Consider the following 18,332-nt stretch of genomic DNA (forward strand, 5'->3'; position numbering starts at 1 on the left):
CCGTTTTGGCGACCATTTGGTGCCTAGCTTATATTTCTGAGTTTCTAACACTGGTTGAAAGTTTAGAGTTCTTTTTCAAATACTCGGGCAGTTGGCATGGGATAACATATGATACACAATAGCAGGCACCCCCAACCTTTGGCCCTCCAGACGTTTTGGCCTACAACTCCCATGATCCCTAGCGAACAGGGCCAGTGGTCAGGGATGATGGGAATTGTAGTCCAAAACATCTGGAGGGCCAAAGGTTGGGGGTGCCTGCACAATAGCAATATGCACGAGCTGACTAGCATTGCTCTATACCAGGCACAGGCAACCTTGGCTCTCCAGATGTTTTGGAACTACAACTCCCATCATCCCTGACCACTGGCCCTGTTAGCTAGGGATCATGGGAGTTGTAGTTCAAAAACATCTGGAGAGCCAAGGTTGCCTTTGCCTTCTCTATACATAAGAACAAATCTTACTTATCAGACGTATCTGAAAACTATGTTCAATAGATTGAAAGATTTCAACCCGAATGTGTCAACAACATTTCTTCACCAAGGGCACAGAAACAGGAAGTTACTTTGCCAAAACGTTAGTATAAATAGACTTTATTGAAGTCAGTACCTCTGTACTGAAGCTGGAGATTGTGTCTACATAAGCATGTTGTAACATTTCACAACTTCTAAAAGGAATGTCAACAATTACAACGATCATGCATGCCATGGTCGATAATCACATTTTAGAAGCATTTTCAACCATTTCTAAAGAAATGCTTATAACATTGTTATATATTTATATTTATATAGAGAACTACTTTCAATAAACTGCAAAACATTGATCAGCTTTTCCAGTATGAGCTACAGTGTGAACACAAAAGGGAGGCATACGCGTTTAATTTATGAAATCAGAATGAAATATTTACTGTAAAGAAAAATTAAAAAGCTTTCAAATAAAGGCCATTATTGAACCAAAGCAAAGAGCACAACTTGGAACTTAAGAGTTCATTTATTGTTTAAAGCTGTCCTCTTGAGCAACTTCAATTCAAATAATAAATTCAGTACTGCGAGTATTCCTTGGACTGAAGTTTGGCAATGATGCGGTCCAACTGTCTCTTTGCTTCACACTGTGGGAAATTGCTCATGTCATAATATTGAGGGGCAATTTTCACCAACCTGCCAAAGAAAGAAAGGTTTGTCACTTGTGCACAGATCTGAATATCATGCAGGCGATAGCAGTGGCCCAATTAGTATCTACTTATGATAATTAGATTATCAATCTCCTTAATAATGCCTGGAAATATGGAAATCCAGTTTATGTATTTAAAAAATGCTACTGAAAGGACCAATTCAAAATAAAAGGCATCTCCAAGCAGTAAATATACTTACTACTCTGAAACTTACAAAATTCAAACAATCAAAAGAAAAAGCTTGAAACACGCAGTGATTGTCAGGAGGGTTTTTAAAAATCTTGTGTATATATAATACAAAGAAAGCCGTTTTTACCATGCATTAAAATAAAAGTCAACGTTTATTGACTCGGAATAATATGCAAGTTGGAGACAATATTTGGATACTTCAACCAAAAGTCAATTATGTAGTTGTAAACAGTGTAGACATTAGTTACCAACAGCTAGATTAAATAATAGATAAGAGTACAGCATCACAGGAGGAATCTCTGATTGTAAGCCAAGTTCCAGGCAATAATACAAATGCATGACGAAAATATACCGGAACAATGACACTGCATTCAGATGTTTTAGAACTGATAGGAACAAACATTATGGCTTCACTAAAAAGCAAAAGGGGCTTGTCGCAGGGCCTTTAATGGAATATACACTTCTTTCTATCCATTTTTTCACATTTGGGGCTAAAATTATGAGCATCAACCTTAAAGGTGATTTATCAAAAAGTCTCAATATTGCCTAATTCTATGAGCTGGTTTAGATGCAATATTGCCGACCCTTGAAAATACAGCTGGAGAACTGAGAATGCGGCTCAAGCGTTCATGCTCCCTTCTGTCAAACCCTCAAATTTCCACCCTGTTTTCCTGGTTTTATAATCTGCCATTACATATGAACTGAACATATGGATAACTGGGAACCATGTAGAAACCACAATTAATTTCCAGTTCTGGTTTGCAGGCAAACTACCATTTGTACAATTCAGATGTAAACAGGATGGGTAACTGCAAGCCCAAGCTGATGATGATAACCTCTCAGTGAATCTAATAGCAGAGGTCATTTCTGCTATTTCTCGCCTAAGGAAAAAGACCATAGCTGATGGTGGAGCACATGCTTTGCATGCGAATGTTTCCAGGTTTAAGTCCCTGGAATCTCCAAACAGAGCTGGAAAGGATTCCTGCAAGAAACCCAGTAAAGTTGCTGCCAGTGAATACAGGCAATACTGAGAAAGATGGACCAGTGGTCTGACCCAATCTAAGGCCACATCCTAGGTCAGCTACGAAAGAAACGAGGATAATAAATGGGGGGAAATGAAGGTGGCATTATTTAAAGAAGCAGGTGCAGAAGTGACAAGTGAGTCCTATTTCAAAGCTTTCATTCCCTTCTGGATCTTTCTGCAACATGATCTCTTCCACGGGGACCAGACTATCTATCAAAGCAGAACACACATCTTGTTACAATTGCTTTTTTCCATTGAGATTTGGCCGCTATTCAATTGTTAGTTGAAATTCCATATGTATTCAAGTATTAATTGCCAACCCAATTCAAAATTGCATGTGCAAAAGGTAGCATGCATGTGGCTGCTGACAAAACATTAAACAAATAGGAAAACAGCAACATGGAAACATTTGTAAATGTAAAAAAAGGAGGGGAGGGGCACTTGCGGGTGTAATGCGAGCTTGTCCCTTAACTAGAAGTAAAGCAGTGGACTGCACAATTGCACACTTGCTCTCTTGTAACACCACCACCACTTTCAGCATGATTTGCTTAGTGTCTCAAATAAATACCCTTAACCACTGTGAGAAAAGCTGGCAGTGTTTTAAATCAAGCTCTGAAATTCAGAAACTCTCCCCAGCTCACATTATCTGTAGCAACAAGAGTATAATACAAGCACTCCTCAATAAAAGTTTCTTTTTTAAAATCTGCTTGCTTGCTTCTGCTGCAAAACAAATCAAAACAAAACAGAAGGAACCTAACTTCTGTTTACAGCATAAAGGCCATGCTTTCCAACTTCCAGGTTGGCAAATGTATAAAACCAGCCATTTGAACAAGGAAAATGAGACAACACAGGTTTTTTTTTATAAGAATAATTGAAACTGAAGGTCCAGAAAGGAGATGTTTCAAGCAGAAAGGTCCAGAAAGGAGATGTTTCAAGCAGAAAGGTCCAGAAAGGAGATGTTTGTTGGTGGTCTAGGGCTCCAGAATCCTTTTAATTTTTCCTTACAACTCTCAGGAAACTTTCATAAAAAACAAACATGAAATGTACTTTTAAAATCAGTAATGTGTTGAGAGAGAAAAAGACACATAATAAGAGAGAGTTTTTAAGAAGGCGGCTTACCATTCTGGCTTGATGTCTGTACAAGTGCGGATGTAGTTCTTTGTGGTAAGAACAAATTCGTTGTAAAGTACCCACTCAGGCTTGTGATCAAGAACTGTGGAAGGATGCAATTGCACTACCTGGTTGTCCTTCACTGTTAGATAGTGTCCTGTCCGTTCCAAATGTGCCACCTATATTGACAACATTCACATTCACATCAGAAATGTGGTGCCCTGCTGTGCTTCTCCCAAGATACTAAACCTCTTGGAAAATATGGAAAAACAGCACTTGGCTGTTCTTACGCCAGTTATTCTATTATCAAAGCTTAGCCACCTCAAACCCCAACTGAGCAACAACCTTCAAACCCATACATGGCAACAGGGGCATTTCCCACACTCGGAACACAGGTTCGAATTCTTGACAAATTAAAAATCTCCTAAAATAATTGGAAATGTGAAATTATAATATGAAGATCATCTGAAATGTAATGCTATTTAGAGCCCAAAGCAGCGCTGCGGCACATATTTATAATAACAATTAAAAGTGGGGGGGGGGGTGAAAATATGAGCAATAGAATTAAGCATTAGAAAACAGAGATGCAACCCTTGTAATCAGCCAAAAGAGTTACTGGTAACCAATTCCGTGCAAGGCAGATCTGCCAGTTGCCCCAATCCAGAAATCTCAGGTATATTCTTAAGGGTTGTATCTATAAAATGTGTCCCGTTCATACAATGGCTTTTGCTTGTACAGCAGAGTTCCTCTCCTCACCATGTCTCCACCTAACTCTGTTCTGGGGGATTAAGTGTGATCCCCCAGGAACAGAAGAAGTCCTTGTGCAAATGGGACAGTCCCTTGCTTTTAAACTCCCTGTAACTGGGTTAGATAATCTGCATTCTATTAAAACGGCAGCTCATACCATGGATTAAACTAATTATAAACCACTTGTAGGCTTCCCATGGATGTCTTGGTTGGACACTGTGAGAACAGGAATGTGGACTTTTGGGGCTTTGGTCTGATCCAGAAGGGCTGTTCTTATGTTCTCGAGTGACCACTTTCAAAATACAATCTGCTCTCATTCACTATGGCCCAACCTGTACTTAATAAAGGAGGGACCTGGCTATTCCACAACAGTTCAGTTGTAGAGTATAGGTCAAAACGTAAGCAAACATTAAAACAAAGCACCCAGCTATAATAATTTACCCATATATAACATATAATTGGAAGTCCCCCACTCCACCCCCGGTAGGTCACATATCTAAAATTATGCAGTTTAAAAGACAGCCTGTTTTTTATAATCTCTTAAATCTTTCATTAAACAAAGTATGTATGTTTATTTTTTAAAAAATGAGTATCTACTCTGCAAGGAGGCAACTACCAGAGGCAAAAACTAACCAGCATGGTGCCACCAATGTAAAGAATTGCATGAGAAAAGAGACAGGTCCCAATCCTAAGGAGCCTCAGTGTCTCTATTTTAACAGATGGAGAGACAGAGAGAGGAGCACTTTTCAAAATGTGCCGTGTTAGAATTCCCCTATGCTATTTGCCTGTCTGTCAGAGTTGCCCAATAATCAGGTTGTATAAATCATAGCTAAATACTAAACACATTTTTAATCATTTCGAAGGGGTGCAGAATTACAGATTTCCATGTATTTTATATGCAACATACCTGCATGAAGTAACCAGTAACCAAAGCCTTCCTAATATTGATGTAATAGTCCCTGCTTGTGAAGTCTGTGCTTCTACGCGGCAAATTAAATCTGTCCATGATTCGTGACAGCTGTTGGCGTACATTGTCTGCAGACATCAGGGACCTGTAGTTAATGAAGTTGTCATAACACCACTGAACCGATTCATGATCTGCAATGTTAAAAAAAAAGTCATGAATCATCTAAAAATGAACATTTTACCAAATTAAAACAAGTACACAAAGAGAAACCAGCTGAATGGTCAACCCACTGAACCGATTAAAAAAACCGAATGACACTGTTTTATTTAAACAGCAACTGCGACACCTTTTCAGCTGCTCTTAATTTGCGTCTGCTGTCGGTAAATAAGATTACAACGACAAGTGGACAAGAACTGAAGTGGCTAGAAATTAGGGGGGGCACAAAGAAAATAAAAAATACTGAATTGCTAAGTTTTTCAAAAAAAAAATTAGCTCAAGGAGATAATAGGAAATCTGATGGGAGAAAAGGTAAACAGTAGGAAGTCATTATAGGGTAGTACAACCAATGGGTTATTTTTTTACAAGTTCTATACATCTAGAAATGATTTTGTCGTACCATATATGAACAAACTAGCTGTTTTCAGGCTATGGACAGCTGCTACTTTCTAGGAATTTTTTTTCCTAAAGAACATTTATTCTGATCCATTAGCACATAGGTGCAGCAGCTGGAATTATGCAATCCTAGTCCTTTCTAAAGGAAGCTTGGGAAAACGTGCATTCACAAATGCACACAAACACCCAGTTAGTATTGTTTCAACTTTCTAAAGAGGGCTACATGCACACAACCTTGGCTCTTGGATTGACCAGTGGAATTACATGGGACAATATCCCTCTTCAGATATTCTTTTAGAAACAAGCACACACCATTGCATTACAGTGAGAGCAGAGATGAGCCTGTTTGATGGGTCTGCTGCATTCCTGCCGACTCCCTACACAATTTAGAACCTTTCATGTGGAGAATTTCACTTTCCAAAACATGGAAGGCAATGAATGAAGCTGGTGATGGGCATATGCCAGAGAAGGAGGGCCAACTCTCATGTTCCCCCTCTCACTCTAATCGCACAACGTTTGAATGCACAAAGAGGAAGATCCCACAGAAGGAAACACAAGCACTAAGTACCATGAAGCCTGAGGAATGCTGCAATTTTACCAGCCATTCACATTCTTTCAATGTGGAAATGTGCTGGTGTTACCAAATAGAACAGATTTGCCCTGCTGAAGAAACCTGAAGACCATCTATGAGCTCTTCAGAGAGCACATAGGGATATTCAAACTATAGATGAAGAATGTGCATAACAGCTGTGATACAAATGAATAAAATAGGCAGCCTGTAACGATAAAACTTCAAACCATAAGGAACACATTTTCTACCACAGAATTCTCACAGCCAACTAGTACCTGCCATTACACTTCTGATCTTCCATTTTAACATTAAACGCTCTTTGCTTTGCTTATTTCAACTACTTGGGAGAAGAGCGAATCTATTTCGAGCTATTTTCCCATCTGCCAAGCCACTATTTTCAAATTTTAATTTACAGATTATGCAAGGAAGTGCAACCTCTGTGTCAGGTAAATTCTGTGTCAGGAAGCAGAGTAATTTACTATTTCATAGAGATAGGGATCAGTTTTGACATGAAAGCTATTGATAGAAAATAAGAATTGAAAGCTAGGGTGTCATTCAAAGTAATTCTTTGGAAGAGAGAATTGGTTTATCTTCTCTTGTCACTGTGATCTTGGTCTTACTTCTTACATAGACTTGACTAAAGAGTGATGTTATTGGAAGATTGAATGCATTAGTACAGACAACACTCAAGAAGCAAACAATATCCCTGTGACAAAGTTATCACAAATACTCTGTCTTCTGAATGAACACCTATCTACCCATTACTCAGTGTCATTCAGAATAATTGTAGCATTCCAAAACTCAGGCACTTCAGCTAGCTGTGACTGGTCTCATATTCAGGAGTGCAATACGTTTTGAGCCTGCATTTTAATCTAGAATTCCAGTTCACCTTCCCCCTCCCCACTGAGAAATTTTCAGAATGTCCCTAACAAAAATTCCAACTTTGAGTCATTAATGTCCTCACCAATTTAGCACCCAGGATCTCTAAATAATGGAGATTGATTGGTCTCTTATTAACAGAACACTCAGACTTAATTTCATTTCAGTCATGAGCAGAAAAATACATTAAATATTTCCTTTCAAGTATAGCCAGGGGTCCTCAAATTCTGGCAGGCCCTGGCAGCCAAAATTTTATTTTCTACTGTCTAGATGTGATGTCCTATCACACTATGATATTACAGCAGTTTTATATGCATTTTCAAAACAAGTATCAATTTATCCAGAGTGAAGTTAGGGTTAAACATGGGATTTACAGTGAGGGGAATAAGTATTTGATCCCCTGCTAAATTTGCCTGTTTGCCCTCTGACGAAGAAATGACCAGTCAATAATTTTAATGGTAGGTTTATTGTAGCTGTGAGAGATGGAATAACAACAGGAAAACCCCCAGAAACCCAGAAGACAAAAGTCAGAGATTGATGTGCATTATAATGAGTGAAATAAGTATTTGATCCCTTTGCAAAAGATGACTTAGTACTTGGTGGCAAAACCCTTGTTGACAATTACAGAGGCCAGACGTTTCTTGTAGGTGGCCACCAGGTTTGCACACATCTCAGGAGGTATTTTGTCCCACTCCTCTTTGCAGATCCTCTCCAAGTCAGTAAGATTTCGAGGCTGATGTGTAGCTACTCGAACCTTCAGCGCCCTCCACAGATTTTTCGATGGGATTAAGGTCTGGAGACTAGCTAGGCCACTCCAGGACCTTAATGTGCTTCTTCTTGAGCCACTCCTTTGTTGCCTTGGCCGTGTGTTTTGGGTCATTGTCTTGCTGGAATACCCATCCTCGACTCATTTTCAATGCACTGGCTGAGGGAAGGAGGTGCTCACCCAAGATTTGATGAAACATGGTCCCGTCCATCGCCCCTTCGATGCGGTGAAGGTGTCCTGTCCCCTTAGCAGAAAAACACCCCCAAAGCATAATATGTCTGCCTCCATGTTTGACAGTGGGGGTGGTGTTCTTGGGGTTATAGGCAGCATTCCTCCTCCTCCAAACACGGTGAGTTGAGTTGATACCAAAGAGCTCAATTTTGGTCTCATCTGACCACAACACTTTCACCCAGTTCTCCTCTGGGTCATTCAGATGTGCATTGGCAAACTGCAGATGGGCCTGTACATGGGCTGTCTTGAGCAAGGGGACCTTGCGGGCTCTGCAAGATCTCAGTTCTTCACAGCGTAATGTGTTACCAACTGTTTTCATGGTGACTATGGTCCCAACTGCCCTGAGATCCTTGACAAGTTCCCCCCGTGTAGTTCTGGGCTGCTTCATCACCGTTCTCATGATCATTGCAACTCCGCGAGATGAGATCTTGCATGGAGCCCCAGACTGAGGGAGGTGGGCAGTTATTTTGTCTTTCTTCCATTTGCGAATTATTGCACCAACTGTTGTCACCTTCTCACCAAGCTGCTTGGCAATATTTAGCAGGGGATCAAATACTTTCCCCCCTCACTGTATATGAAAACTTTAGAATAAGTGTGAAATAGATTTTTTTGAAGCAGTCGAAGCCACACACACAAGATACTCTAAAAGTTGTAATGTCCAACCCAGCGCAAAGTGTTTCTTTCCCAACCCCAGTTATCATATTGGCCTTATTATAGAGAATAGAAAAACTATCGCTCCAGGCATCACAGTTCATCTTCAAAAGCCACGTGTTTAACAGAGGCCTCAGAGCCAGTGAAAGAGAAGTGCCTGACTCAAACTCCTAGGAGCCAAGGTCCCTTCGACTTTTACTTAGCAATTATTTAGGACCCTGGTCACCACACAAACAACCTGGTATATTTTACAATTACTTTAAGGTTTTGCCTTATTTTCAAGTTTTGTTATTCCTTTGGCGCAGAGGGAAAGCTTATGCTGAAACTGTGAGACAGAGGGAAGTTTTTAATGTGTGGTGCTTTACTGTATTCTGGAAGCTGCCGAAGTGGCTGGGGCAACCCAGTAAAATGGGTGGCATATAAATAACAACAACAACAACAACAACAACAACAATCTACTGCTAACTACCATTATTATTATTATTATTATTATTATTATTATTATTATTATTATGAATTATTTATTATTATTTATCATAATCATGGCCTTCCTGATTTGTACACAGTGCTATGCCACACTGGCTAAAAGTATTTCATCTTACAGATAATCTCTCTTATAAGCAGTAGCGTGTAACAATGCAGTAGAGCAGGCATGCCCAAACTTCGGCCCTCCAGATATTTTGGACTACAATTTCCATCTTCCCCGACTACTGGTCCTGTTAGCTAGGGATCATGGGAGTTGTAGGCCAAAACATCTGGAGGGCCGCAGTTTGGGGATGCCTGCAGTAGAGGAAGATCTACAGCAGGAGTGAATACCGACCTATCAGATTGTCAACACTCTATATCAGCAAATAATACAAGCAGCCCAGCCAGTTTATACTTACTTTGTTTGAAAGCATGGTAGACATTCAGCAACGTCAAATGATCTCCATCTATGTGGGCGAACCTCATCTTGGCCTCATCCGCCGCTTTCTTGGCTTCCGTGGGGCGAACAAAACACTGTGGGACTAAACAAGGTTGGTATGGGCCCAACACAAACGCCCATATCGATGAGTCACGCATTCACAGATAGAGGAATAAGGCCTAGCTAGGTCAGTTCACAGAGCATAGGGCAGGGCAGGATGGCCTCCAACTGCATCTTGGACTGTCTACTACCTTGATTTGGTACATCAACACCTAACCACATCTGCAAGACAAGAGGGTTTCAAAGCTACAGAATGCCTGATTATTTTGACTAGAAGTAGGCATCAAAAGAAAATCTGAAGGCCATCAAAGCTCCAGTTAGGTAATGGAAAGATCATGTGACCCCCGTACAAAACCAAGTGCTGATAGCTCTGCCTTGCAGTGGAGACAGTGAATTAGATCCAGCGCCCCTCCCTCAAATGGAAGAGCTGCTTCTACTTGTGGAAGGGACTGGTACCAGATGGAGGAAGGGGGATAGGGTTTTCACTGATTCCCCCTTCTCTCTGCAACCTCCTTCAGTTCCCACATGTTCCAGAGGACACCGCCCCCCTCCGCCCCCAACACCAAGCCTCTGGAGAAGGTTTTTCCGGGGTCACAGAGGACTGCAGGGAGAAGGAAGAATGGGAGAAAACTGCTTCCCACCCTTCTAGCAGGAATGTCCCATGGGAACTCTGGATCCAACCCAATGAACATTTAAATAAGTCGTCTATGGCAAATGACCAAGATACACAGCAACCCTTGTAAAATGTTATGCCAACACCTAATCTAATCATAGAGAATATTAAGATGCATTATTCCTCCGTCACCAACAGCGGGCATTGCTATCAGCACTGGCAGACAGAAACATAGGTGAATAAGCATATTTAGATATAAACGTGTGTACGTGTGTATAGCAGTCCAGGGCTCTGAAGTTAGCGGCAGTGGTGGAAGGTAGACTGCTCAGCAGCTTTTTCAGTCCTTAACAAGCAAATCTGAATTTAGTGCATTGTTGACTCTACTAGTGCTCTTTACACATTGAACTCTTTAAACAATGCATTTTTTCCTGATTTAATTAAAAATGTCAAATTGAAGGATAATTAATAACCACAAGTAGTGATTTTACTATTTATGGTAGGTAAACACTCCATAAAGCAGCTCATTTGATGCTAGCACAAGCTTCTCTGACTTATAGAAATTATGTGTATGTCTTTCATACATGCTTCTAAGTCTTTCCCCTAGAAATTTTGTGCAAATATTCCACTTAAAACCTACACGTGTTTAACTAAAACCAAACATAATGGATGATGAAAGAACAGAATGAATGTCTACCTGCCATTTAAACTTCATGGTATTTTTGCTTTGGTCACAACCAAAGTTTAAAGAGGCTCCTATCACTATTTTTAAAAAATAAGTAATACAGTCGTACCTCGGGTTGCGAACACCTCGGGTTACGAACAACCCGGGTTACGAACTTCGCAAACACAGAAGTATTTTCGCCCCGCGCGCATGCGCAAAGCGCCGTGCGCCTTTGCGCATAACGGCGGTTCGGGCCCTTTTCGGGTTACGAACTTTTCGGGTTACGAACTGCGACCTGGAACAGATCGCGTTCGTAACCCGAGGTACCACTGTACAGACAACTTTTACATTGGTCTTTTAGCCTCCTAACTGCGCAGACACACTGGGAAAAGATTGATAACAATATGGAAATTGAATATTCTGCACAACTGCAATATGTCAACAGAAGTACTGCAAGAACCACACTGTTTACAGTGCATAATTAAAAAAATGAACCAAAGTCCATTCTACAAAACAGAGTAGTCCAAAGACAGGAAATTCTTTGAATTATTTGGCTCTAAGGCTAATAAAAAGCATTCATCATTATGGCAAAAATCCATTAATTCATTGATGTAATAACTAGTATTTACATATAAAAATTAGTTGTGTTATTACTGTAAGTTGTAGAATGAAAAGCTGTACTTTTTAATAATCTGCTTAAAGGCATCTTATTATGGCTTTAGTTTAAAAATTCAAAATTACTTCAGTTTGGGTAGCTTTGGTAAGCAGTACTATTTCCTCTTTCACTTTATCTAACATTTATGTCCATTTAATTGTTTGCAAACATCTATACCCACACACCTGAAACTCAGGGAGACTTACTTCTGAGTAGACTGGTACAGTCCTGTACTCTAAACTCTGGGTGTCTTGGCTCCCTTCACATTTTCTCACTGTAAATATGTTTATTGATTCTGTTGGTGACACTTTAGAAAGCAACATGATTTTAGAATACTGCACCTTAACTGCATCCAAGGAAATAGCTATCCCTCAGAATAAGATTATTATTTTTTAAGATTGTGTGCTAGTAATAAAATACTGTAACAAATAATGAATGCACCCGTTCTTAATTTTAAAAGCATGAAGGTATAAATATTTTGAAAAGTATTTGTAGAGGGCAAGGTTAAAGTAAAATGTCTTCCTTCAAAATACTGACATACGCAGTTAAAGAAATTAATACTATGCAGTTGGAAGCAAGAGCTCGCATCAAGTCTTTGATGGAAATGTATGGCATAAAAAGGCAGGCATCAACCTACCACCACCTCCGCAGAGAAGACAACAATTTACATGAAACAATTAGATTCTGCCCTGCCCAGCTGCTCTGAGTCTGAACTGTCAAAATTCTGCAAATAAACATTGTAGCTTGCTTTTTGAAAAATATTCTTAATATGCTGCAATAATAAAGTGATGGGTTGTCTTACTCAAAACCTTTTATCTTACTTGCCATCTTGTTGAGATCTTGTTGAATGTACAATACGGTGAGAAGTTACTACGGGAAGGGTTTAAGCACATACAAAATATGTATTTCTTGCCTTACCTGCACAGATTCTGAGCAGGTTTTTAAAAAGATTTAGGCTGGTACCCAAAGAAAATACTAGTTCCACATGTCAAACAGGGCTCCGGGCTTGAGCTTCTCAAACAGCAGCACCCCTGTGCAAACCACTTTTGAAACTGAAGTCAACTTTCAAAAGCAGCATGCGATATGGCTGGGGATGCTTCTCAAAGTTTTAAAAATCCCACTAGGCAGGCCCAAGTCCTCAGATCCATCCAGGCAACTCTTTGGATTCCAGCCCTAATGAAAACTTGTCCACTGTAACAAAAGACTGCTGTTCAGACAAGTCCACACTACAATTTCTGCATCTGCCACCTTTTAAAAAAACTGTGATGCATTAATGCTAAGAAAATGTTTTCTCCGCCTAGCATTCCCTTTTATCAATGAAAACCTGAGACGTTTATGCTAGGATTCTTCTACAGAAAAACTGGTACATACTAGCTATGTAAGTGGCGACCACAAGTTAAAGGGCTGAAGATAAGGTGGATTGTTATTACTATCAATCACTTGGTAACAAAAAAATGGGCATAAGTTAAAAATTTAAGAGACAGAAATGAACTCCTATGATCTGGAATCCTTAGCAGGTATACTTTTTTTGCTGCCATGAGAGAAGTTAGACCATTTCACACACAATGACTTCTTTAGCTTCAGTGTTGATTTCATTTATAAGCTTTACTCCATTATGTATCACACTATACAATAACTTTGAAAGGCACAGTTCAAACTTTTTAGAAGTTATAAGTCCTGTTGCAGGAACAATAATACAAGCTTCCCCTAACTGGAGATCTGTGTTTTGATTGGCATCTCTGTCCCTGCTATTACCTGACAGCATGGCAGTAATAGATAGAATCTCATTAGAACAGTTGTAGTCGCAACTTGCTATAACCATTTTAGCCAGCTGTGGATCGAGAGGAAATTCTGCCATCATGGATCCCAGTTCAGTCAAGTCTCCATCATCATTTAAAGCAGCTAGGTAATTCAAAAGCTCAAGTGCTCTCATCAAGGTCTCTGGAGCTGCAAAAAAAACACACCAATATACTCTTATAAATTAATCTGCCTTTAGGAAGCAAAAATGTAAGTACACTTTTATAAGCAATCTCATTTTCCATTTTTGTAGCTGACAAAATCCAGAATACAATCTACCAGAAAATTAAGTCACTGAGATCTAGCCACCAATGAATCAAATAAAACTCAAATCTGCTTTAGGGTTGTGTTCAACAAGAATCAGATCTGTTTTCGGATTAGCCATTTCTCTAAGTAGGGATATTGATGAAATTGTATTTGGCATAAAATACTTGCCAAAACCTATGGCAAGTTCTTATCTTTCTTTCATATATATATATATATATATATATATATATATATATATATATATATAAACACTCGCAAGCCTTCTTCAGTCATTACTCAACAGGAACACAGGAAGTTGCCTTTTACTGAGTTAGACCATTAATCCATTTACCTCTAGATTGCATGCACTGTCTGGCAATGCAGTGGCTCTCCACGATTTCAGATTAGAGACCCTTCCAGCCATATCTCGGGATTGAACCTGATGCCATATGCTCTACTACTGAGATGTGGCCCTTCCCTAAACACTTTAAAAGCCAAATTGTTACAATACCTTGTAACACAGGATCAACACTGCATTCCAAAACAAGCTGCAGCCCAAGCAAATTATGGTGACCATTGCCTCATGCTGTTCATCATCAGAACACCTATCTTGCATTTTATGTGCCATACATTCACAAGTTCAGCAGGAAGCTAGCAAAGGCATTGTGGCTTCCATTTTTTACGCATGACAAAAGAATACTGATTAGTTACTATTGGACTTCCTACTTCCTATCTTTCTGTTTAGACTGATAATATGGTATATTCTCTTTAGGGAACGAATTTATTTCAGGCTACGGCAAAGCTCCTGACAAAACAATGATCTAGATATTGCTTATTATATTACTGCATGTTAAGTTTTTACAAAAAAAAATATATACCTGGTGGGTCCATAAAATCAAAATGAACCAAATCATCTATGCCTAGTTTCTTCAGCTGTAATACCACAGAACCCAAGTTGGACCTTAGAATTTCAGGATAGGTGTTGTCCTAGAAAACAAATATTTTATTAATTTTGGTTTCACTTTAGTATTGTATCTGTAATTTTTCCCATTATCAGAAAGCATGAAGACTGCATCCACAGCTGGCACAGAAGACGACAGCTCAGTTGGCCATACCCGGGGTTGTAAATGTGGTAGTTTTACCTGTCCCAATGGCCCAAGACACAATTAAACTATAGATCTCTGTCCATTAATATACTTACGTTCATTTATTGAACAGGACTTAGACTGGGGGGGGGGGAAGAGGGCGTTGTTGTTGCTTGTTATTAAATTATGCATTTTTATGTTTTTAAATTGTAAACTATTCTGTAATTCTCAGATGAAGGGCATTATAGAAATTTAATTATATACCGGTATTTAAAATAATAATAGATGCAATGAAAACTGTATGACACAAAAGTATACCCATCATGCTGAAGATATAAACACAATAAGCACCCCTTTAAAAAGAAGTCAAAATAGATTTAATCTATATTGTTACGACAATGATGTCAAATTTATCAACCCGCAAGATTACATAAAGAAATTACAAAACAGTATTTCCCTTTGAAGTACTGGGTGTATTGGGGAGAGAAACATAACATCTGGCAATGCAAAACATTTTGTGTTCAATATCTGCTAAAAAGATTGGAATATCATTGTAAAACAGAGCAAGTTAAACTTTACAATGAAATGGATACAAGACCTAGGTCATTTTTAAAAAATTAATCTTTAGAAAAGTATCTGGAAGTAAAATGACAAAACTACATAGCACGTCTCAAAAACCATGCAAAATTATGCATACTTAAGTTATTCTATACTGGAAATGTGAAGAAAAGAAATGGGAACTTTATTTCAATTTATGCTGGCTTGTTCTTTTGCTAAGAAATACTGGTCTAACAGGGCAATCAGGAATAAAGACCCTTTTATACTGTTATTAATATTCCTATTTACAAAATCCATAAAGAGGCACTTCTACCTTGCTTGACAACAATGGCCACAATTGTTTATGCAAAGATCTGTGTATGTGTGTATGCAATGGTTAAGTATTCAATGGTAAAGTTCCATGGGCATAAATCTACCACCAGTGATGTTCCCATTAGCAGCAGCCAGCATTTAACTTAAAATACCTCAAACCAGAATTGGGTATTCTAGGGACAGAAGGACAGGGACTGGTTCATCGGGGAGGCCCCAGGATCAAGCCCCTCATTCATACCAGCATGGAGCTTTCTCATACTGAAAACCAAGGGATAGAATTGCACACACACAAAGTATCCCTATGGGAGAAGGAGGCGGGAGGCAAGTCAGGGTCCCTCCCTGAACCTCCTACCTCAGCTGGCACAAACTAGCAGAACTTTGGCAGTGGGAGTTGACTTGCTTCCTTGTCCCCACCTGAGACGCACTCAGAATTACACCGTACTTGAGATCAAGGCAAATGAAAATGTTGAACATCTTCAATCCGAGAAGCAGAAGTAGTATCAGAAGAGTAATATCACACTCAACAACCTTCCACAACCAAAATATTTCCAACAAGGATGACAGTCAAGTCTTCTAGCACGATACATAGTTCGCAGCTCAAAAGGGAAACTAATATTACGTCTTTTGATGATGCATTTATTTTTGGACATCCTGTATTAAACTCTAGTGTAATAATTGGCTTCTAAAATAAATCTTTAAAAAAGGAATTTACGCACCTGCATCTCGGTTTTGTAAGCCTTCTCCGTATATAGTCGGAAGCACTTGCCTGGCCTAGTACGACCAGCACGACCAGCTCTTTGCTGAGCAGAAGCTTTACTTATTGCAGTCACCAAAAGAGACTCTACTCTTATACGAGGATTGTATACCTATTTGACGGAAGAGTTAAGTACAGAAAACTAGCATGAGTACTGCACACAAAGTTAAAACATGAAATATGTAAGAAGAAATCAATTCCAATAGGTGGCTTTTAAAACAAGGAATGAAACTAAGCCATATCTATTGCCAATATCTACTACTATTTTGTTCACTTTCGAAGTAGAATCTACTAAGCAGGTTGGTGTCACAGTTGGTTTTTAAAGCAAGAGAGAATGGCTTTTCACATGCTGCACTGGAGTTTTGTAACTAAGTGTAACTGAATCCTCATTGACTCAGAGAATCTTAGAGCTCGAAGGGACCCTGCAAATCATGTAGCAGTCCAACCCACTGCAATGCAGGAATATGCAGCTATCTCACACCGGACACAAACCTGCAATCTTGGCGTTATCAGCACCATGTGCTATCAAAAATATTCTTCCAGAAACTGAGGACTGCTACAACATGAACTCTTATAGCACTGGTCTACTTGTTGCACAGCACTTGTACCTACTTTTTCCTTTCACTTACGGATCCACGCAATTAACCCCATTAACCATAAAAAGTAGAAAAGAACACCAGAGACAGGTCAATTCTAAATAATTCCATCTTAACTTCAGGGGAAATAATCTATCATGTATGAAAGAATCTATGTTTACCTTTTGCTTGGCAAATCCAGGATCAATGACAAACACAACGCCATCTATTGTCAATGATGTCTCAGCAATATTGGTTGACACAACTACCTGTTGAACGATATAATAGAAATCTCTTCTGTGAATGATACAAACAGGGCAAAAATGTTGCATAGTGATGTCAGGTGCTACCTTTGAAGCCTTTTTGTCAGGATTTCAAAGCCAGCATGGGCTGCTTGAAAGCCCATTGCAATCAGCTCTGCAAAGGATTTCCCACCCACACTGCTCATTGTAACCTCCTTCAAACCTCAGAGGTTTAAACAAGCAGTGTGTACCTTAGTAGAGCTCTAGGGTGGGGAGAGGTGATTCGCAGCTTCACCCTCCCCCCTCTTCTGCTCTTGCCTGAATCATCCTCCTTTCCTCCCCCTCCCTTCCCTTCCTCTGCCATTGCCGCACCTCTGATGCCATGTTATTACATCAGTTATAGAGTGTGTGTGGCTTCCCCAGAATGGCCTGGCAGCCTGAATGGGAAAGCCAATGCAAATAGGTCATGCTACAAGGGTTTCTGCTTGCAAACAAAAATAGCTTTCACTGTTATTCTGTTGCCACCTGCAATATAAGCACTGCCACATTATGTAACCCAGCTGCATCATTCAACGTGGGTGAGGTCTCCAAACACAAGCAAGCATACCTTATTTTCAGGGAGACCTTTCCTTCAGCCCACTGTTGAACAACAATCTGGGGTATGCCAACATGAGCAGAATTATAGTTGTGGCCACTCTGTTAGTTGTTATCCCAAGCCCCACACTCTTTCTAACAGTTGAAGCTGGGAGGACAAAGCAGAGCCTTGAAAGAATGCAGCTCAGAAATATGAACATCTCATATCTTTATTCTAGATAACAGGTCTTCAAATGGTGCTGCTAGAACCACTAGTGGGTCAAGCCCTGATCCAAGGTGGGTCACAACAGGAACACTACCACCATGGTCAACAATTAAGAAATGGGTCCCCCAAAGCATGTTTGGATTAAAAGCAGGTCCCAGATCGGAAAAGGTTGAAGAAACCAGTTCTAGATCACCATACCAGGTGATTAATCATATT

At 39.6% G+C, this 18,332-nt stretch overlaps 1 protein-coding gene across 2 annotated transcripts in view; it reads right to left on the bottom strand.

The window, feature by feature from the left end:
• Positions 1–574: 574 nt before the first annotated feature.
• Positions 575–18,332, bottom strand: part of DHX15 (DEAH-box helicase 15) — a 44,636-nt gene continuing 26,878 nt past the window's right edge. For both annotated transcript variants that reach the window (XM_088658332.1, XM_060278958.2), the window contains 8 exons: positions 17,258–17,344; positions 16,463–16,612; positions 14,670–14,778; positions 13,504–13,695; positions 9,740–9,862; positions 5,146–5,336; positions 3,501–3,670; positions 575–1,154 (listed from right to left, as the gene is read on the bottom strand). In XM_088658332.1, the coding sequence (XP_088514458.1) occupies positions 1,037–1,154; positions 3,501–3,670; positions 5,146–5,336; positions 9,740–9,862; positions 13,504–13,695; positions 14,670–14,778; positions 16,463–16,612; positions 17,258–17,344 (1,140 nt within the window). In that variant the 3' untranslated portion in view covers positions 575–1,036. The remainder of the gene's footprint in view (positions 1,155–3,500; positions 3,671–5,145; positions 5,337–9,739; positions 9,863–13,503; positions 13,696–14,669; positions 14,779–16,462; positions 16,613–17,257; positions 17,345–18,332) is intronic.

This window comes from Zootoca vivipara, chromosome Z1 (assembly GCF_965207765.1).
Source record: "Zootoca vivipara chromosome Z1, rZooViv2.hap1.1, whole genome shotgun sequence".
Classification (NCBI taxonomy): Eukaryota; Metazoa; Chordata; class Lepidosauria; order Squamata; family Lacertidae; genus Zootoca; species Zootoca vivipara.